Genomic DNA, 24,063 nt, shown 5'->3' on the forward strand with positions numbered 1-24,063 from the left:
ATGTGTAGTTCTGAGGATTTCTGCTTACATGACAATTTAATCACTTAATCATCTATAGATGAATTGTAATCATATCTGTAATTGTAACCACATCTATAACTTGATGGTTTTTCATATTAAGTTTTTATCTAATTGTTTAAAAGATGTGTTTGAATAAATTTTTTTTATTTAAAATAAATTTAAAACTTAAAACTTAATTGATCAACATGTTCTAATTTTGAGTTAATAACAAGATATCTAACATTATAAATAAGTGTGTCTAGTTTAATTGTTAGATCAATTGAGGAAAAAGGGACCTCTTTGATTTGAATCAATTAAGGAAATCAATTAAGGAAATAGGGAGCTCTTTGATTTGAATCAAAACATTAAAATTTTGGGGCATTATATTATTTGAGAAGTATAGCTTTTGGGGAATTATATTATTTGAGAAGCAATCGTGCAATATAGTGTGTTTACAAGAAAATATGATCACTTAGTTACAAGCTAAAATATATAATATCAAATCTATGTCTAGGTAAACACAAGAAATGATATTAAGAGGTGAGAATGGGAGAGAAGAGAAAAAGGTGGATTGTCTTACCAAGTATCCAAAGAGAAACAAGTTTTCTTGAAATGGGAATCCAAGATGTATTAGCCATTTTGAAAGTCCTACATAAAAATAGACATTATACTCCCAATCATAGTACCAAAGGCACAATAAAGTCTCAATACCATCTTATGTTAACATGAAGTCCCCTTCATTGGAGGGAGGCTTTGAACCCCTCTATTAAGGAGGGTGTTGTGACATGACTTTGTATGAATGAAGCTATTGGTGAGGAGTTAAGACACTACTAAGTACAAGTAATGGTGAGGAGTTAACACTACTAAGCACAAGTAATGGCATGCTAAGAAGCATGGAAAGGAAAAGTTAAAAGTGGATCATCCTATTGAGTAATCAACCAAGAGAAATGACTCTTCAAAATGAGAGATTTATTTGTAATTAGATTATGTTAGTCTTAGGAGAAGGGCGAATGAAATTGTCTATATAATTATGGAAAATGCTATTTATTTTAAAATCATTCAAGATGACTTAATAATGTTAAATTCTTCATAAGGAGAAGGTATCCAAAAAGTATATATATTAGATTATCTAGTATTGTTAGGATTAACCACATACATAAATAATAATTACATGCAAATATAACCAATATCTAAAAATAATAAATTACACAAAAAAGAACACAAGACACAAAGATTTAACATGGTTCGCCCAATCTCTGGGCTATGTCCACCAACAACAAGTCCAATATTATTATTATCTAGTGACTACAATCCACAATCCCTTACAACTCAATATTGTCACAAGAAGCTACAATCTCATCATACAATATGAAATCCCTAACCCTAAACCATTTAATACAAGCTTTTTGCCACTCATAAAACTAGGGCTACAATAAGTCGTCCAATAGAAAAATAACAGCCGACGCCTTTTACAATCATATAATCATTTGAGCTTTCAGGGGTGCTACCCCCCAAAACCCCCATAGGGTTGTTGCCCATCGGCCACACCCTGTATTGTGACATGGAGCGCACCTAGGGCTCTACCCCAAAACCTCGCAAGGGGCATTGCCCCCAAATCCCAATAGTAATAATTCAAGGGGCAATCACACTGAATAAAATGAGAGAAATTAACACCTTCGAGTCTAATAAAGGCTCCACATCACAAGAAGTATTATGTTATGAGGATGTATGACTTTCTTTGATAAATTTTTCAAATTTTTATTTGAAGAATGATTAGATTACTTTTTAAGTTCTTGGGACATAATTTTAAAAACAATTGCAAGAAAGAAAATATTTTTCTTGCTTGTAGTTCAACATGGATATGCATTAACCATCATGTTGAGATGAGCAATTCCCTCTTATTATACAACAAGAGAACTTTCCTTATAAAGGAACACAACTATTATTGTCATACTTTCAATGATTATGTTTTCAATGACATGTTCTAGGGTGTGAACTTGTTATGTTTGATTCTTGGATTTAAATTTTTATAAAATCTTTTAAAAGTGCCTCCAAAGAGATTAATATACAATTGCTTGTTGTACAAAGAGTTCTCCATTAAAAGTCCAATGTTTCAAGATATCCATATATCCTTACAATATCTCATTTATTATTTTTTAATAGTAATTGATTTGTCTTAACTTGAAAAATTATTATATAAAAATATCTTCCAACAATATTTTACATGGTACAAGATCACTAATAGATAGATGACGATCTTATGTTATCTCATTCAAAATTATTATAAAGCTCTTTCATTTTATACTATATAGATTAGAGTATTTATACTTCATTGTTTATAAATGTTAAGATTAGAAATGTTGTCTTCAATGGTTATAGTCTTATATGATGAATATTTTCTTCTATTGAACTATTCATATTTGAAATAGATAAACAATCTTAAAATGTCTAAACAATCATTATGAAGTTCATCTTTTCAAAATCATATAGACATACACATACAGATAATTTAAGTTATCAATTACTTCAAATAGCTAAAAGAATTAAAATGAACAATAATTTTTTAATACAATAACAATAAATATCAATGACAAAATAGTGAATTGAATCTTAAACTAATGACAAAATAAAAAGCAAATTGTATATTTATACGTTCCTTTACAATTGCATCGATGCATTCTCCTTGGACACGATGTCTTGCCAGAATTGAATTCTTGCCGCCTCATAATTATAGTCTTAAATTAATTTTATACTCATTACCTCGAGACACGTCATCTTCTCATACACGAATTATTGATCAGAATAATAATGGTAGGAGAGCAAATAATTCACCACTTTCTCAAGACGGTCCCCTGCATCTTTTCCCATGGTCCGTATATTTTATTCCCATCCTCCATTATTATTATTTAAAAGACTTCCTCCGATCAGATATTCATTTTGGTTTTACCGCAGGAAAAGCCACTTTGACAATGAATGCTCCAGCGTGGAAACTTACAGTAATGAATAATGAGGAGGCAAAGATTGACGCGTAAAGTGGGAAGCATCGGAGAAAAAAACATTCGCTTCCACCTGGCAATGAAGAGTTATACAACTACATTCTTTCCACTCAGCCGCCCGCGTGGGACAAACCACAAAAAGCCAGAGTCTTCCTTGACGCCGTCCACACAATCTGATTCTTTTTCAACCTGAAAAGATTTCCCACACTAAATCTGAACCCCAGCAAATTCTATTTAAATCCTCCATCCCTTGCATTGTGAAACATCTCATCGGAAGCCATTTGAGATCTATCTGTGCCTCTGCGGGATAAGAAAACAGAGGAAGTTCCCATGGCCAGATATATCTCAATGCTCGATTCCAAGGCCTTTTCTCGACTTCTAGGGTTTGGAAATATAGCCAGGTAAGCTTCAAATTTCCTTAATCTTCTGTTTATCTTCAAATTTTTTTCTGGTGCAAAATGAAAGATTTTGAATTTATTTTGGCTCCTTTGTGATTTGCAGGAGAGATTACAGCGCCGTAGCAGGAAAAATGGAGTTACGAGGAGTGCAGGCGGAGATGAAAGAGGCGGAGGAGAAGAGTAGACGGAAAAGCTGGATGCCTCACCCCATTACTGGTTATTATTTACCAGAGGACCATTTTGGGGATATTAAAGACGTTTCCCAAATCAGGGAAAATCTATTCAAATCCAAAACCCTACCTTCTCGCCAAAAAAATTAATTTCTTGAAACAAAGATTTTTGCTGTTATTGATCTATGTAGTAGATGATCTTTTAGTCGCAAGCTCTAATGGATCTGCCATTTACAGCGATGTCGATCTCAATACTGCAACGAGAAGGGCCTTGAATATTTCCAGTTTAGAGATGCTTGGTTTCCTTTCTCGTGGCGGGAATTTACTGCAGGCACCGATGTTTTTTCACGGATTTGTAGTGAAAGATTTTTTATTTAGAAAAATTAATTTGAAATACTATTTATTATAAATTTGGTGGATCAGAAGCTCCGTTTTATGTCTTGCTATAGAACTGTGGGTTATGGAAGATGAAATTGAAGTCGCCACATAGATGAGTGGAATTTCAATTTGTTTTTGTTGATTCATTAAAGAATATCAGCTCAATAAAAGAGATTTTTAAGGAAAATATAAATAGATATACAACATAATTGCTTTTAAAAGTCTTTAAATCAATTTCTTAACTAGTAGATTAGATAAAGTACATATAACAAATTAAGTGCAATTTTGTTTAGAGTTTTTATTGTGTCAATTGATTGTTTGAAATAGATTTATCTATTTTATTCTACATACATATATAAACTAAATGTATTAATGGAAAAAATAAAATACATAATAGAATCTTAACCTTATCATATTTAATAGAATCTTAATCTTAACCTTATCAGATTTCTACAATTCATTTGTCATGAAATTTTGCTTGTAGATTTGATTGTGTATTTTTTTTTAGCATCATTTCATAAGAGAATCTTTAATTAATAATTGAACAATATAATATATTATAATCTTTTATATTAAAAAGCTAGTTTAACAATTTACAAGACAAAATACCAAATATATATCATCAAACATATATATGTATATGTTTTAAATGTAAGTATCAATACTAGAAGATGACTTATCACCTTATTTGAGGATCCAGAACCAAAGAAACGATTTTTCAAACAACATCAAAGATCTCCTAGCCATTTTTATACTTCTACATAACAAGCAACACCTACTCTCTCTAATATAGTGGCAAAGGCACAAGATAAAGCAATATAGTGACAAAGGCACAAGATAAAGCCTTAACATGACCCTATGTTGGGCCTCTCCATTTAAGTATGGAGTCCAACCCCTCTATTGGAGAAATGATATAGAATCTCCAAAGGATGGAATCCAATCCCACTTTACTAGGGAGGTAATTAAACCTTAGGTATAATCTCATCTCGTTGTTGGGGAAGTAATTAAGATTTACTTTGTTTAAACACATCCATTGCTAGAGAATAGAGGGTGACGATCTTTGGGCAATGTGAGGTGGTAAATTTTTTCTAAATCCAACTCCTATATTATTGATGTAATATATCCTCTCCAAATGGTGAAACCCAACCCCTTTATTATGGAGATAATTTAACCTCAAATGGAATCCAATCTCTCTATTGGGGAGGTGATGAAATTTGACTTTGTATTAGCATATACATTGGAAAATAATAGATGGTGGCGATCTCTAGGCAATGTAAGTGGTGATTTCTTCCTAAATCCAACCTCTCCACAGGAGAGATAATATAGCCTCTGTAAAGGATGCAATCCAACCCCTTTATTGGGGAGATAATTTAAACTCAGATGGAATCAAATCCCTTTATTGTGAGAGGTAGAATAATTGACTTTGTTTCAACATATCTAGCTACAAAATAAATGGTGATGACCTTTGGGTAATGTGATAAGGTAAACTTTATCTCTTCATATAACGAGCAATTTCTCAATGGTAGAGGTCTTGCAAATGCTAGAACTTTGTTACCTGTACTTACAATTTCAGAAAAGAAGAATAGATAGGGAAATTAAAATTCTTATTAGTAGATAAATAATGATAATAGTTTCAATATGAAAATATAAAACTATTTTAGCTTTCAAGATTTGAAATAAAATAGAGTCAAAAGAAGTACAAGATTCTAAGAATATAATTGTGCCAAAAGAGTGTATCTTCAAATATAGAATTTGTTAATGGAAAATCTTGGATGAAAAGAAGAAAAAAGACGATGGATTAGCTTTGAAGCATCTTGGACATGAGGGAAAATCTAAAAGAGGTGCTTGTAAGATTAATATGCAATGTGCTATAGATTCAAGTTTAGCTAGTCTAATATGCATTTGCTTCACTAAGTTGATCCCCTTAATGGATTGATCACCAAAGAAACAGAGTAATATTATTCTTAAGTGAAGACTACCATTTACTTCTTTATTCCTATAAATCCAAATTAGAGGGGATGCATATAATATTTATCCTTCTATAGTCTTGTAAAATGATGAAGAGAAAACATCAAGAACTCTATAGAGAAGGTCAAATCACAACTATTGAACACAATGCAAAGATTTTACTTCTAGTCTTACCACCATGATAGAATTGAATGAAGCTCAACCTATAAAGAAATATTTGAGAACTATCTCATGTAATCAAATGATCCAAGGAAAGTGTAATTGCCCACTCCGGAACCCAAAAGAAATAAATCTAATATGTTACAAAGTTTACAAAAATATTTTTTAAAAGAAGTTTAAACAATAGCAAAGTAACAATGCAGAAGCAATATATACATACACATCAAGTAGACATAAGCAGTTACAAATACAATTTCCGTTCCTCGAGGGTTCCTTCACATTGAGTCACATTATGAAGTTTGTATTAATTAGCTTAAGTCTCAAGTACAAAGTCTCCTTATCATAAATAAATAACATATACATTATCACATAAGAAAATCCATAAGTAAAACTAATAATATGAAAATACATCTAATGAATAACATCCATTGCACATGTCATAGGGCATGTGACAATAGATACAAGCTAGCACATCAAAATACAAGATACATAATAACATATATACATTAGCTGAATAAAAGTCTAAGATACGATAAGAATGATAAAGGTACAAGTGTATCAATGAGCATCCAACATCTGTCAATATGAGGGGGACCCAAATGGTAAGAAGACACTACCTCCCAACCATGTGGTCACCTAATCAGGCTCCCACTCTCAATGTGCAGGAGAGATAATGTACAATCCACACACATATAATCAAATCATAAAACAACCATAGGTAAGGAAACCTAATAGCCAAATCTACCTCAAGGGTAACACAAACTACTGATAAAGAAAAGATAACCAAAGTTGAAAAGGTACTCATCCAAACCAACATCACATACCAAAATCAACAACAGATACCAAGTACAAATCAAAAATATCAAAACAAAAAAGATACCACCATTTCCAAATCAATGTCAAGTGTCACAAGCACAATAACCAACAGATAACAATTGTTATCAATAAAAGTAAACCACCAATCACTAACTCCAAAAATAAAAACACCACCAATGAATAACTGACATTCATTAATAAAAGTTAACTGTCAATGATAATTGACATCCAATTAATAAATAACAACTCACAATAAATTCACCATCAAAAGTAATATTCAACAAGTACACCACCAAAGGAAAATATAAAGAAAACATGAAGGAGACTCAAGTTGCATACTATGGAGTGTCATCACATGAGCCAACACTAAGGTTACCCTAGCAGTCTCTCAGGACCCCACCCCCCTAGTGACTCTATGTGGAACTAGAATACCCTCTCGCGAAGACAAGGAAACTAGTCATACCTCTCAAGGTATCATCCCATTCTTATCCATAACCTATAGAAGCACTCAAGGCATGGATGAGGAAAAATCTCTATATTGAGGGGCCCCTAATTGGGGGCAATTTTTTTGGTATTTTAAAATAAATAAATCTAGGTTAATTTCTTTTGGGTTCCTTGATGGGGCATTACAAAGATGATGTCCTCTAAAGGAATCTTCTATCAAAGTAAATGGAAAAAATAATTTCAAATGATTCACCATATTTGATCAATAAAATGCTCAGAGTAGGTCAAAATACTATTGGCAAAATAGAATTGGTATTAGAAAAGTTCAACTAGTATTAATGGAATCAGAAATGAATAGAATAAGAACTAGAAATCCAAAACTCTCAATATAATGGAATCTGGAAACAATATGTAAAAGGAGTAAAGTGGGTAATAGTAATACGGTGCTTAAGGCTTCTAATCTCCATATTAGCAGGATAATTAAGCAACGACCCATTAAGATGAAAGATTTTGAATATCCTGGACACCTTCAAATATTTTTAGCTATTGTAGCTCTATTTCCTATTGACATAAAGACATACACAGATATGATCGATTTCAAGAAGTAAATTAGAGATCAAAACAATGTTTAAAGTAAGATGGGATCAAGTACTATTAAGAAGGTTAATTTCTAAAGAATTGAAAATTGTCAAATATAATACTAAATATAATTCATAATCAAAGGTAATTATGAATATCTCTTCACTTAAGGTCCCACTCTTAAAAATCTTGTAAGTACAAGACTTTTTAGATTCCAAAGTATAAGATTGAAAGAAGAACATACATAATAAAAACAATTTTTAATAAATTAATAATTCTAAAAAGAGGGCCTTAATAGATGATTAAGACATAATAATGTTGATGATTTGGTATAGATCTTGTGTTTTAATGGTTGACATACATAACAAAGACGAAATCCAAAAAACTTTACAGAGCCAATACTATAGGAAGCTAAATAGAAAGAAGGAGGAATTCAAAATATGAAAGATCTTTCAGGAAATCCTATATAATTCATAAATTTTGAATATGAAAGAGGGTATGCCCTTAATATTATTTTAAAAGGAGGGAATGCCCTCTTAAATTCCCTAATAAGGGCAATTGTAAGTTGTATACATAACTTTGGTCCTGGGCTATATCGAGGGTTTTCTTGGTCCCGTTATTTTTTCCTCGGTGCTTGTAGTTGAATGGGGTAAACATGATAAATTTTATCTAAATAATATAATATATAGGCATTTTCCTTTTACCGATAAAAAAAATGAATATGTTTTAATTGCGAGTTAACACATGAAATGATTGAATCATTTACAATAGTACTTAGCCTACGACAAGTATTAATAAGAAGATAAATATTATAGTCATATAGTAAAAGGAGAAAATATTTAACTGTTTCTCTAAATAGATCAAGGATTTGAAAGATTATAATACAAATACTTGTAATAGATGTTTAATTAACTCTATTATTTATAAATAAATCCATGTACTTAATGTTTTAACAATCAGTTGTAGTTCATAGATGACTTTTATATATTTTTTACAATTCTCTATAGATCGTTTTATATAATGCTTTAGTTTCAATTATGATTCCTTTACTGAAAGAATACTAATTAGTAAAATGTATATATTTTCATAAATATTTTTAAACTAGCAGTTGCAGACTTTTATGCCTACAATAATGAGCCGATAGGAGTCTTGTTTTACAAAATTATCAAATAATCTACATAATACCAAAAATAATTATTAATAATTTGTAGTAGAAGAATTTGGTAAACCAAATAGAAGACTTGAAGAAATAATGTATGCTCTATTAAAAAAATAATTTGTATGGAGTTTTGAAAAGAAAATTTAAGTAAAAGATGTGTTTATCCATTAAAGAAAATATTTTTTAAATCCCTATCTTCTATATTTATGAACAAGAAAGAATTAAAAAGTTTGACCATTATTTATTTTAAAAAATTATTAAATTTTAATTAATTTTCAATTAAAATAAATTAATATTTTTAACTTATTTTTAAAAGAATAAGAAATTATATTTATTTTATATTAAATTTATTACCATCTCAAAAAATTATCTAGAAATAAAATCTATTGTCAAAAAATAGAAAACTAATAAAACTAATTAATTAGAAAATGTATGATGCTTACTCTTATTCCTAAAAATCTTTAACATTTTTTAAGATATTAGTTTAACCTTTTGTTTAGCATTTTAAAAGATTTGTATCGAAACTTATGATCCTTACACTTGTTTCTTAAAATCTTAGCATTTTTTAAGATATTATTTTAGTGTTTTATTTAAAGATTAGCATTTAAAATATTTGAATGAAAAACTATGATCCTTACTCTTTTTTCTGAAAATCTTTAGCCTTTTTTTAAAGATAACATTTGAGCTACAATACTATTTTAACCTTTTCTTTAAAGAATGACATTTATAAGAATTACATGGAGAACAATCTCATAGAAGATTATAATGAATTTATTATTTAATACCATATTAATCTAGAATAAAAACAATTTCATGTGTGCATAATGAAAAATTTATTTGACAATTTATTAATTTATTTAACTCAATTATTTGTAAATATTATTTATAATTAGTTGCATGTTTAATGGTTTCAAATATTTATTTAAAATTAAATCTACTTTATTATTCAGATCTTTCTCATGGTAATAATATGATATCAATATCAACAAAAGAACAATAATGCTTCCAACCATGAAAGTCATGAATTTAGTATCATGTATATTTTTGTTATAAAATCTAATAAAATACATTATTACATTGTTGAATTTTTTAAAAAAAAATCTCTTTTACACATGCTTATTAAAAAGACAACAATAAGCTTATTAAAATTCTCAAGATATTGCTATTGAAAAAAATGCTTCCATGAATTAAAAAACATGATCTCAAGATTGGGCACATTAGCCTTAACTAGTAACTGTCGATACATGCTTTTTCATTCTAGAAAACTTGAGAATGTAATCAGGTTTCCATGATAAGTAGGGCTAGCTCTAATAACAAAGTTGGAGAGACCAACCAAAACCTCAAAATTTTTGTAAATGAAAATCCAACATCAAAAGAAAAATCGTTAACTATTAACTCTTTACTAAATAAAATTTGAAAACAATTTTTTTTTATACATGTTCTTTTAAACTAAAAATTAAATTATAATGTTATCTCTTCAAGATGTTATTGGAGGTGCAAAATAATTGATTAAATCTATCTCTTTTTGAAACAAAAGTTAAATGATTATGTAAGTCATAGAAATCAAAATAAAAATTATTTCTAAAATAAAATTCTCATGTTGAACTTCTTTTGAAACAATGGTATATCATCTTAGATGCCCTTGCAACAAGAGGTAGAACAAAATACATCATGTTGACATCACATCTAAACCACACAATAAGGCACATAGCCTAGATTCAGTTCCTCCTAGAACTGAAATGAGAAAAAAAGATATTAAAATATTTTTAAAAGGACATTAATATCTATCAATAACAATAACCTAAATCACAACCAGTGAACCAAGAATAACTAGTTCTAAAAAAATTGAAACTGTAAAAATGTATTAAGGGTGATCTCATAATAATGGGTTCCACTTTTTGACCAATTTTGACACTGAGATCAATATTTTTGAAACAAACCTCATATGCGAGTGACTATATCTCTAAAACTATAAATAATTTCAAGATGACATAAACTAGTGATTTTTAGTACTATGTTCCTACTTTGTAACCATATTTTTTAATCTTAAATTTTTATTTTTTTATGTCAATTTTTTCTTCTCCTCCGAAAAGTGGTACATAATAAAATTCAATATTTTTAAAGAGTGACAGTCCACTTGACACACATAACTTTTTTTCTAGAAAAGAAAAAGAGGTAATTCTTTCGGCTTTGGATTTGTAACATCAATATCCAGAGGATGCATTTGGTTTGATTCAATTTGGTTGAATATTGTATAGTTTATGACGTTTTGAAGTGACACAAATTGTAATTTAGATATACGTTCGTTTTGACATAGATAACTTGAAGTCAATTTATCATAAATCTTTTTTTTTAAATAGAAAGCTATCTCAATAAGCTATTTCCTAGATATTTTTCAAAAAAAAATTGACCTAATTTACTAATTTTTCCAAAGTGTCGAAGTCAGTTGATGTTCAATCAGTAATGAACCTATGATGAGTTAAACTCATATTTGAAAATCTTAATGATTAAAATATGTATTACAATTATAGTCGTTGGAAAGCTTGCTCCGAGCATCACATTTTGGCATTTTTTATTTTACAATAGGAGATCATTCATCTACAATTATGGGTGTCGAAAGAGCCAAAAAAAAGGGTCCAAAAAAATTTAATTTTGCATGTTCGTGAGAACAAATATTTGCAGCGAACATGCGGGCCAAAAAATTTTGGTCGTCGAAAATTGAACTAGACATGTTCGTGCGAACATGTTTAGTTCTTTACATTTGTGCGAACATGTAAAAAAGCAAAAATGTTGACATTAGCTTCAAACAAGTCAGCTTAAAAATAATGAAGTTGTACTGCGAATTCGTACAGTGACTTTTTTATATAGTTATTGCGCAAAATTTATCTTGAGGCAAGGAGTAAATTATTTTTTCATGATTTTATAATGGGAAACAAGAAAGGAAGGCAAAACAAATATGCAAGGAAGAGATCTGATGAAGCAGAACAAAGAAATCTTCAAAAGATTGTGGCACATTGTCATTGAATTAAACAAGGTATGTAATTATATATATTAGTTTTTCTTTTATGATTTAGAATTTAATTATGTTTCAATCTTATTTTTTTATCTAATTTGATTTATTTATAAATTTGTTGCAACCAATCAACAAGGTGAAGGAAATGTTGAAGAAGGCTTGACAGAAGTAGAAGAAGTGGATATGAGAGAGAGGTTAGGAACACTCCCTATGGAATCTCAAATAATGAATGTTGAAGAAGGTTCAAGATCGCTCCCTACAGAGGTTTGAATAATATAAGTTGGAGAAGGGTCATAATCTTTCCCTATAGAGTCTCAAACAATAAATGTTGGAGAAGGCTCAAGATCGCTCCCTGTAGAAATTCCAGTAACAAAAGTCAAAGAAGGATCGGGATCAAGTGCAGGAACTGGTATGGATGAACTCCTAAATATTGCCCAATCTATAAAGAATGTTATTTCTCCAAAAAAATTAGATCATTTACTTAAAATGGATGTGGATAAATTGAGAAGACTTGCAACTACTATTCAACCATTAAGTTTGTCTAAGAAAAGGTCAATGAATAAGAAGATAAGACAAATTATGACTCAATTTGATAACACTGAAATGCTTGAACAAGCTCAGTTACTTTCACTTTTTCTTACACAAAAGAAGTTGCAAGAGGCATTGAAATTGTTAGGTGTAGACACAACATCAAAGGAGAGAAGATTTTCTAGCATGCAAACTGATCTGATTGAAAATGTTAAACAAGGTTTCAGAAACATAGGAAAATACTCTCGAACTAAAGATAAGTCTGTGGCAAGAAAAGTGATGTTGATGTCTATTATAAATAAAAATATGACCCAAAATAGACAAATATCTTCAATTTCATCTGAAATGGGTTTTAGTAGGAAAACAATGAGAAAATATGTTAAGAGAAGATTAATTGTGGATGATAGTACTATGGAGGGAAATTGGGCAATCATGTGTAGAGCACCTCGTTCTGATAGGATTGAAGAGTCATTAAAAAATTTAGTCATATCAGTTTGGACTGATAACACTTGTCCTTCATCAAATAGTAGAGATGTTATCAAGCATAGGATTGCATCTGGTCAATATGAACATCATACAAAAGATTGGTTGGACACAACACAACATGAGTTATATGTGTCGTTTTGTAGTGAACATCCTAATGTAAAAGTTGGGCAAACATTGTTTGAAAAATTGAAGCCATACTTTGTGAGGTCAAACAAAGTGTTTGAAACATGTTGTTGTCGTCATCATATTGAGTTTGATCTCCACTATTAGGTATTTCGAAAGTTTGTAGAAGACACATATGATTTTCATGCTACTCCTCCTAGTAGGAGAAGTGAGTTTATATCATCCATTATATGTGACAAAATAGATGATGCAGCTGGTCAAATAAATTGCATCAAAGGATTATGTGAAACATATGGCGAATTGACTCTATTTCCTTTGAAAATTGAAAATATTGATGCAACAAAAAAATTGAATTGCAAAAGTTGCAAGTATCTCAAGAATGAAACAAAGTTGGGGAAAGAGACAAAAAGGTTGGAATATGTTGAAGAGGAGTTAACTATTCTAACATTTATGGACAAATTTAAGAATTTGATTCAACCTTATATTCGTCATGCATTTTTTGCAAAGTGGAAAGCACAATAGTTTCAAACTTTGAGAGATAATTTCCCACTTGGAACGATTGTATCAGTTGTTGATTTTGCAGAGAACTATTCCTTTGTTCATCAGAAATAAATTCAATCAGATTATTACTTTTCTAAGTAGGTCACTATTATGGTACATGTTTGTTATAGACATGCACAGTTAGATTTGGATGGTGTTTAGAGTATAGTTCAAGCACGAGTAATTAAAAAAGAATATCATTTTTATATAAGTGATGATAAAGAACATGACATTCACTATGTCAAACATTGCTTCAATATCTTCTTTTCTTATTTGAAAGAAAGAAACATAAAGTTGATAAACATTATGTTTGATCTAATGGATGTGCTGCACAGTTCAAATCATCTAGACCATTTTATGCATTATGTAGATATCATTGCAATGAGAATATAAAACACATATGGAATTTCTTTGAGAGTGGCCACAAAAAAGGTGAACATGATGGTGTTGGAGCTTGCATCAAACGTGCTCTATGAAAGTATCAAATGAATTATCAGGGAGTTCATGTAAATGATGCACATGATCTTGTTGAATGGTGTAAGACACATTTTGCATTAGATGAGGTCGGGACATCATCAACAATGAGTCGACAGGTACCATATAGAGTCTTTTGGGAAATAATAGGTATGGATGTGTACATCTGTTTAATTTTTATGCAATTAAGTTATAAAATTTTATTGTTAAGTTTTATTTTTCAATTCGTTGAAGTTTAAATTTAATTTTTTCATATTTTCAATTTAATGAACTTTCAGGTGTTAATAGAAAAAAACATGCATGGTTGTAAGAGGATAGAAAAGACACGTTCCTTACATTCAGTCATGAGTACAGATAATTGCAATTGGACATTGAAGATGAGAATATTCATGTTTTTGTGACAGTTGCATTGATGAAGATTATGAAGAATGCATCAATCAAGCACGTGGATATATAGGTGCATGGATTTTGGTACCACTTGATTTTACTGATACATTTGATAAAGATGATGAAAATTTAATGGTATTCTATTGATTTCTGATGATTATAATCATATCTCTGGATTGGTAAAAGTGGGTAAGTATCATAAAAATTAATCTCAACAAGTGTTATTTAATTATCAATTTGAAATGTCTTATATATGTACTGTACACATATACATGTATACTTGTTATGCAAGAGATGTCTTTGCAATGATTGTTGAGCCTGGAAATCATGAAGGTGTCAGTTATTATTTATTGTGATGTACTACAGAGAGGACAAAGTTATATGACCCTGAAGAAGGTGATAGAATGTTGTTTCCCATAGGTAACTTTATATATATATATATATATATATAGGTAACTTTATATTTATCAAATTTTAAAATATTTATGGATATAGTAGGTGTCATTCATATCATTGTGTTTATTTTAAGAGGTCTAAGGTACCCTATCCTTTAGTTGTAGGAAGCTCAATGTACGATATGGTATGTACTAGGCTAGATATTGCACATGCAGTGGGAGCTGTTAACAAGTATATGAGTCATCCAGGAACTGAGCATTGGAATGCAGTTAAATGGATTCTCATATATTTGAAAGGAACATCTAGTAAGTGTTTACACTTTGGGGGCTCTACTACTGCTTTATAGGGATATGTTGACTCAGATTTGGCAGGGGATATTGATACCGAGCGAAATACTACATGTTATGTATTTGCTGTTGGTGGGGAAATAGTGAGCTGGGTTTCTCAATTATAGTAGGTTAATGCTTTATCCACTACAAAAGCAGAGTATGTTGTTGCTATAAAGGCAACCAAGGAGATGATATGGCTTCAATTTTTCATGGAAGAATTGGGACATCCATAGAGGGATAATTATTTGTTCAAAGATAGCCAGAGTGCCATTCATCTTGCAAAGAATTCAGCTCTGCATTCAAAGACAAAACACATACAGTTGAGGTACCATTTCATTCTGTCAATTTTGGATAATGGATAGTTGAAGCTGGAGAAGATACACACCAATGGCAATCCAGCAGATATGTTTACAAAGGTAGTGACAAGGGAGAAGCTAAACTCCTCTTCAGCTTCAGTTGGTCTTCTAGACTAAACAAACAAAAAAGTAAAACAATAGAGTCTAGGATGGTTTAATATTTCAGTGAGAGCTATAGACTTAGTAGTGTTATGATCAATCTCCAAGTGGAAGGTTATTATTGTGGAGTCTGATCAATCTCCAAATGGGAGATTGTTGTGATGTGGAGCCTAATCAGACTTAGAGGTTTATTCGACATAGTTTTCCTCTAGATTATTTCTACGAGGGTTTGAGGACAGTGCCCCCAAGATGGGGTCAAGGGGCAGCACCCCTACGGGGTCCTGGGGCAGCACCCCAAGTGCGCTCCCTGTCATAGTACAAGGTGGGGTCAAGAAGCCAAAAATGACCTTATATTGTAAAAGGTGTCAGCTACTAATTTTGTATTATTCTAGCCCTAATTTTGTAAGTGGAAAAAAGCTTGTATAAAAGGGCTTAAGGTTAGAGATTTTCACGTGTGATGCAAAAATTGGTTCTTGTGATAGTATTGAGTTGTAAGGGATTACAGATTGTAATCAGGTTGTAATCACTAGACCATAATAATATTGGGCTTGTTGGTGGTGGATGTAGCCCAAGGATTGGGTGAACCACATTCAATCTTGGTGTCTTATGTTCTTTTATGTACGATCTACTATTTTCTGATATTGGTTATATTTGCATGTAACTATTATTTCTATCTAATGTTAATCCTATCATCATCCATGCATGAGTTTGGGCTGCTATATAAGCCCCTAGTTCACAACTTGCAATATAATCTTTTATTTGCCTTTGACCTTTAAAGAGGTAGAATCTTGGAATGCTCTATCCTGCAGCATTAACACAACATAATATGGTGATTCATTCTCTACTTTTTGACAATACATAAGGCACACTCCTTGAGCCCTTTTTGGCAATCACCTTCATTCCACAATTTCTCCCAGCTTGAACACCTGATTCATCACAATTCCAAATTTAGTGTGGGCCATATTGATTATCTTTGTAAACTTTTTCCAAGTTGTCATAAAAAGTTGTTGTTATTGATGGTCTAAGCATGGTAGCTCTGTCTTTATCTATACCTTCTGTTGTTCTTAATGCCAATTCAGGATGTCTTCTTTTGAACCCTCTCCATCATGACTTGCCTGGAAAACCATTTTTGAAGGGGTTTGGCCTAGTCTCACAAATGTGAGCAACATGTGCTTTCAATTTTGTTATTTCAAGACCATATCCCATATCTACCATATCTTAAAAACATTGCACTATCTCCATTTCTTAACTTGATAATATAGTGTGTGGACCTCTCTTTGTTCTAGTTGCGATACCTTGCAACCAATTTTACAAGGTTGTAAAAGGAATACCCCATTTCTTGGCAGCAGCTCAGATGGAATATGCATTATCTTCAACGTCTTTGATTGCACTGTCCATGTTTGAATTTGACCAATTTTTTCTTACTGGTGCATTCTTAGATGTACTAGAAGTCATTTATGTACTATAAACTCTACCTTGCACATCCAATATATCTATTGGATCTGGATTTGGTATTTCAAGTTGATTTGACCAGTATGTCAATTTGATCTATGGTATTGCTTTCATTTTCTAGGTTGCAATGAAGCATAACCCCTCTTTTGTGCATAAGTAGAGGCCTTGTTCTTTGAACTCGATTCCTCTTAGAAGTTCTCATGGTGAAATATATGTAGTCTGTGTGAAATTTATTACATGCAAAAATTATATCAATAAACCGGTTATGTTAGAAAATTACTTTCTTCTTTCTTTTAATAGAAGATTGCAATCAATTTTAACAAAGATGACAAATAATCTTAACAAAATAGTGTGTTTTCTTTTAATGTTGGTCTCCACATTCTAGCTACTAAATTGGTTGCACTTCCTTGAAAATAATATGTAATGATACAATGACAAAAAAATCAAAAAATAATGCAAATGCTTTGGTCAACATGTTTTCGCTAACTATTATGTTTACAACTCAGAGTTATATATAGACAACCTTTCTTTTCAAGCAGGACATTAATATGCAATAAAAATACAATTTTAAAAGATTGCATTTCCTTTCTAAAATAAATGTGTGAAGAGTGAAGAGAATCCAGTGGCTCAAGATTTCTAAATCCAAGCCTTGAACCTTAAACTTTATATGTTTCTATTTGGGACAAACTATTCTTCATCCTAATCTATTTTAATGGCAAAGAAGGCAAGGGTTGAGGGTTGTAGGAAAACCTTTCAAAACCTGAACAGGGGATGAGGGTTCTAGGCAAATCCTCAAAAAATGACTGGGGCTCTAATTTGAGCATATGGGTACAAACCTATTCACTTGTATGTTCTCTCTGAGCATATCCTTGTTTTGAAGGAGGTAAATGTTTTGCAAAAATCTTTTCATCTAAAAAAATAATATACTAATAGATAGATAGGGGTTCTTCCATCCAAAAAATAAATAGATAAAATATAAATATAAATTTTAAAAAAAATTATGCTACTTGAATATTAGTCTGGTTGTCTAGTTGATGAGAGATTAATGAGAGAAGTCGTAGATATGGTTGTTCCAAATCCAATTTGAAGTGGTGAAAAATTCTACAGTGGAAAGTTGTTCTTTCATTAAAAAAAAGAAAGAAAGATCTAAAAAAAGAAAATATAAATGAAAATGAATCAAAATGTATGCACCTAAATATGCTTAGTCTGGTTGAAAATTATGCTCTTGAATATGCTTAGTCTGGTTGATGAGAGTAGTTGCAGATATTGTTGATCCCAAATACAAGTTGAAGCAGAGAATATCTAAATAGTGAAAAAAAAAGACTACTATCCATTCATTTTATAGATTGTGTTAACACTTCTTTAACCATGATTACATTAAATTTCAATTGGTTAGTCTTTGTTAATATCCAAATTTGATTGGATGATTTTTGTTGCCACTGATTGAGCTTTTATTTTTCCTAAATTTGATTGCATAAATTTTGTTGCCATGGATTGACTTTTATTGCATGATTTGACTATTTCAATAGGATGTAATCTGTTGTCATAAATTAAGAGTTTGAAATTTCGATAGTTGTCTTGTTGATTAAACATTTGTGTTTTCTTCGTGTTATTTATATTGTGAGCCTTACACGTTTTCTATTTTTGTTGGTGAAAGGTCAAATAAGCCAAAAAATGCATTGGCTAGGAGCAAGCTAGAATAAAAAGTTGAAATAGATTACTGACATTAGATTTGATGGTATTCCAGTAGTTGTACACCACTTAGTATTATTATAAAAGAAAGCTTTGTTTAGATCTCTGAAATATCTAGTAGTTGTACACTAGTGAGTAATATTTTTTTTTAAAAAAATGTATAGATTTACAAATTGCTCGATAATTGTACACTCAATGATGGTATTTAGGAAATAAGTATTCTCTAATTAGTATAAGTTGCAATATTTGTCAATCACAACCAAATATTAAATTGTGACGTACTGGATCTTAAATCTATATATTTATTTCTAATTGTGAGATGAAATAGATCTATTTAATTTTCTAAGCCACTTACTTAGTTATGATAGATTCATTATTTTAAAACTAAGACACTTATTGTAGTCAACTTATATTAATCAAAACAAAATATATTGCATAACATTTGATAATATATGTATAAATTCTCTTTTTTATTTAAAAAATACAAATTCTCACTTGTACTATTATTGGTTTCATGTATCACATATGTGATAATATTTCTATTAATAGATGAAATCTATGTAATCAAGATTTAATATTAATTTGTTCTATTTGTAATATTAAATATTCACAATTGCTCACTACTACTGGTGCCTCTCCCCTATTTAACAGTGTGTATAAATTGTCCCATAGCCTTTCGTAGCCTAGGACTGGACTTCACTAGTTAATGTCATTGCAACCCTATGACAGTCCGATAGTAGAAATTTCACATCGTGCGGTACTATCTTCTTTTAATATTATTATTATTTTTTATTTGTAGTATTCTGTACAATACTTTGACTGTTTGTCCGATATTTCCCTTTTTATTCGAGTAATTTAAATAAATTTGCAGTAGTGGTACTATACTGACAGAGACTTAAATCATTGTCATTTCGTAACCAACCCCGGGCACGTTCCGCGTGCAGATTGGCATCAGATGCTCTTATCAAATACAGTCGTCTGGTCTTTTACTGCCTTTCGCCCACTTTGTTACAAACTTGATGCAACCACATTTGTCTCTTATCGTCAGAAGCAAATGTTTTCACCTACTTTTTCAGAACTTGTACTCTACGCTGTTTGGTTCTCCGATATTTATCATTACGTTCATTGCTACACCCTAATCGGGCATATGACTCCAGATTTATATACGGAAATGAGATATTAGAATGTGTATAAAAAAACAAGAGGACATTCAAGCAAATAATATATTACTTTGATATTATATAGTACAAACAATTACTTTGATATTATATAGTACTTTCACTAATCTCGAAAATTAACACTTGGAAGAGCCGGCAACTTGTATTCAGCCACCACCGATATTTCCATTCACCATACCGGATCTTCCTACGCCCCAAAGCCGACAAAAACAAAACATCCAATTCGCATGGAAGAATATACTTTCATATATTATATATATTATATACCTGGTTAACATTTCCTTGGCACACTTGCACATTGCCATGAAACAGAAAAAACCAAATCTCAGCCAAATGGAATTTGGGAAAAAGACATATTAATAAGGCACCTTCCTAATTACAACGATCGGGCTCTGTACAGAACGTGTGCCATCGGTCCACGTCAGCATAGCTGAAACAGTGTTCGAACTGCCGGGATCTAGTTTCAGTGCTTCGGCGCTCACACTCACCGTGTAGCTCAGCTTCTCCTTCGCTCTACTAAACCGCAGGATGCTCGGCTGGACGCTGATCTGGACTCCGTTGCCAGGTGGCACCACCTTGGCTATGTAAGTCGAGAGCGCCGGGCCCACGTTGGTAACAGTTCTTGCGAACTGGGTGGACAGCTGTGAAGAGCGGGTTTGATCAAAGACTGCCGAAAAAGACGGGTAGTTGAGATTCCAAGACTCCATTCTGGGACTCGGGCAGCTTACAGCGACCTGATGTGTAATAGCCTGGAGTGCTTTCTGTGAATAATTAAGGCTGCACAAGAACTTCACATAGTCATCCATGGTGAGGTCATAAATCAGCCCGGGGTCCAGAGCTCTCTCAGGATCCACGTGACCAGCGCCAAAGTCCACAGGGCTAGCCGCCTCGCCTGTTGACTCATCAGCCAAAGTCCGAGCTCTGTTGTCGTGAACATAAGCGGTGGTCATAAGGGCCGATTTTATGGCAGCTGGGCTCCAATCGGGGTGAGCCCCCTTCAGCAACGCAGCGAGCCCACTGACATGCGGACAAGCCATCGATGTCCCGGATATTATATTGAATTCCGTCCGCCGGCTGTCAGATGAGAGCCCGGAGGGGCTAGTTGCGCCGGTCCAAGCCGCCAGGATGTTAACACCGGGGGCTATAATATCCGGCTTCAAGATCTCCGGCGTCTCCGGATTCGGCCCCCGTGCGGAAAACGCGGCCAAAACCGGCGCCGGCTTCACCCCCAATTTTGTCCCGTAGAACAAAATCGTTGCCGTGGCATTCCTCGTGGAGAGAATGTACCGGCGAATGGTGTTTCCGGCTGAGGCGCCGACGGAAGCCGCTGGCAGAACATGAGCGTCCGCCACGAGTCCTTCCCCATCGGAAGCCTTATTCGTCAATATCATTCCAACTCCACCAGCAGACCTGACCTCTATTCCTTTCCCTACCCGCTGATTGTTACCCCGCTCGCACAAAACCACCCTGCCCTTAACCGCCTTGGGATCAAGAGCCCCTTCCATGCACAACGACGACGAATAACTGTCCCCGCCGTCTTCCATCCTCGACGCATCACCACCATAAACTAAAGGAAGGAGCCTCGACCGACTCAGGCCTCTCCCGCTGTACAACGACGCTCCCCGTATGATCTGTCCGTTGCCCAGCAAAACATCGGCGGGAAAGTCCCGATCGAGAGTCCCCGCCCCAATCGTAGCCACCCACGGAGCAACGTTCGTAACGGTCTCACGCCCCGGGCCCTCGTTGCCCGCCGACGCCGACACAAAAACTCCTCTTTGCATTGCCCCGAATGCCCCCAATGCAATGCTGTCCAGATAATACGGCACAACGCTGCCGCCAACGGAGAGCGAAATGACATCAACTCCATCCGCAACAGCCCGATCAAAACCAGCAAGAATATCAGAATCATAACATCCCGACGCCCAGCAAACCTTATAAGCCGCTATTCTAGCCTTGGGCGCAACACCCGTAGCGCCCCCGCGGGCGTAGCCCAGCATACTCGCCTCGCCAACGTATCTGCCAGCCGCCGTAGACGCAGTGTGAGTTCCATGCCCGTCGGAGTCACGCGGCGACCGGTATTCCACCGTGTCGTTCAAGAAACCGCCCCTCGTTGCGGCTTCGTAGCCTTTGGAAAAGAACCTTGCGCCCACAATCTTACGGTTGCACGCCGAGGTTTCGAACCCGTGACCGATTTCGCAGATGCCTTTCCACCTGGCCGGGACGGGGCCGATGCCGAGGTCGCTGAAGCTCCGGCGCTCCGGCCAGATTCCGGTGTCCATCAACCCTATTATCATTTCCGACCCGTAGTCGGATTCCGCCCACAACCCGCCTCCGTTCGGCTTGAGGCCCAGGAACTCCGGCGACCGGGTTGTCTGAATCTGCCGCGCGCGGTCGGCAAACAGGGCCAGTATTCCCGGCGCTTTCTCCAGCTCCGACGCCTGCCCCTGCGTTAGCCGAGTCGAGAACCCGGTGAAGACCGTGTCGTAGACATGCAAAATCATTTCCTCCTCTTCCGCCGCCGCTTCCATCGTCAGGCCCTTCACAGACGCAACGCTCGATTTGTACCAGTGCTCCTGCGTCGGAAAGACGGCCGGTTTCGAATCCACGTCCACACGAACTATGAAAGTCCTGACCTCATTGTTGCTTGCAAGGCCCTGCACAAGCACGAATACCAGCAACAGACCCAGCCTCAGCATTCCGTGCCAACCCATTATCTTCCCACTATGGAACAGAGAGCCCAATGCGGTCTATTTATTGAAGCCCAATGCACTCAATTTAAGTTGACGGGACTCGAACCCGCGACTTGAAGGAATCCCCTGATCCCCAACACCAAACTTTAGCGCATCATTTTCAACAATACGCAGTGTAAGCCAGCTAATTCCATGACCGACACGCTGAACTGACAGAAACAGGGGGAATATAAGGTAAGCGCCGAAGAAAACAGGGCTGCAGAGGAACGCTTTGCATTAATTAAAAGCTGTTTAAAACCCAACGACCCATTTCACTGTTTGCAGTAAAAGCGGGGCGTGGGGGATTTTGACTCCGAATTCATATCAAGATTTATTGGGACAGCACGCCTTGTCATTCTCCCCTCAATCAGCACACACCTTTATTTCTTTGAAATCTCTCATACCGCTTTCAAAACGCGTCATCTTTCGCACTGATATCTCCTTCCATCTGCCCAAATTAAAATCCCTATCAGAAAATAGAATGCATGTACAGGGAAAGAGGTCGTCCTCTTCTTGAGGCGAGGAAAAAGAGTCAACACGCTTATAAGCAAATTCCTACAGTGTGGCTGAATTTTATGTATAATATATTTTGAGTCGGTGAAGAGGTACGCATCACATTTATCATTACCATTGGCGAGCGTGTCATATTAGCTGTACGCCCATGTCCCCAAGCTTTTCATATTCCACTACTACCAGCCTTGCTAATTAGGTGGCATAAAGAATATCAGACAGACTGTCGGTTAATCTTTTTCTCGTAAGCAGAAAAAACTTTATTCTAAACGTGTGGTTTGCATTTTCCTACCATGGAATAATCTTCTTTTGTAATTATACCGTGCCGCCAGTATTTTACTCTCCTTTTCAACCAACTCATCAAGTCTAACCATACGATATTTCATTCCAACGTTGATGATAAAAAAGATTACACCCATCTTAATACAAAAGTTGAAGAAATATCAGGTAAAGTTGAAATTAGAGGAGTAAAAGAAAGACTGGGGCATGGTAGAATCATTTGCAGGAAAGCTCCAAGGAAGGAATTTCATCATTGCATTTTCCCCATTGCTACTGTTTTAAGTATAAAATATTCCTAATTTTTGGCTGTAGTGGGCTCTGACTCCCGAGCCCTGCTGCTGTAGGTTATCCTGGAACAGAATTGAAGCAAATTGGATTGGGAAATCGAGTCCGGGTGGACTCTGACACGATGAAAATTTGTTGTA

At 33.9% G+C, this 24,063-nt stretch overlaps 1 protein-coding gene and 1 pseudogene across 2 annotated transcripts; one reads left to right on the forward strand and one right to left on the reverse strand.

Annotated features, from left to right (window-relative positions):
- Nucleotides 1-3,260: 3,260 nt before the first annotated feature.
- On the forward strand, nt 3,261-3,974 carry LOC149572577 (late embryogenesis abundant protein Lea5-D-like). Its single transcript, XM_089813674.1, has 2 exons — nt 3,261-3,397; nt 3,498-3,974. The coding sequence occupies exons 1-2, from the start codon at nt 3,327-3,329 to the stop codon at nt 3,712-3,714; spliced, it is 288 nt and encodes a 95-aa protein (XP_089669800.1). The 5' UTR covers nt 3,261-3,326; the 3' UTR covers nt 3,715-3,974.
- A 16,368-nt stretch (nt 3,975-20,342) lies between these two features.
- Nucleotides 20,343-23,426, reverse strand: LOC149572578 (subtilisin-like protease SBT1.5 pseudogene; annotated as a pseudogene). Its single transcript, XR_016359936.1, has one exon. The product of XR_016359936.1 is annotated as a subtilisin-like protease SBT1.5 pseudogene (transcript).
- Between the last annotated feature and the right edge of the window lie 637 nt (nt 23,427-24,063).

Source organism: Cupressus sempervirens, chromosome 2 (genome assembly GCF_028749045.1).
Source record: "Cupressus sempervirens isolate cs-2001-9-10 chromosome 2, ASM2874904v1, whole genome shotgun sequence".
NCBI classification, from domain to species: Eukaryota; Viridiplantae; Streptophyta; class Pinopsida; order Cupressales; family Cupressaceae; genus Cupressus; species Cupressus sempervirens.

Excerpts from the sequence above, each read along its gene's own strand:
- LOC149572577 (XM_089813674.1), top strand. The coding sequence starts at position 3,327 with ATGGCCAGATATATCTCAATGCTCGATTCCAAGGCCTTTTCTCGACTT. Across the intron at positions 3,398-3,497 it reads GGGTTTGGAAATATAGCCAG|GAGAGATTACAGCGCCGTAG; the intron begins GTAAGCTTCAAA and ends TGTGATTTGCAG.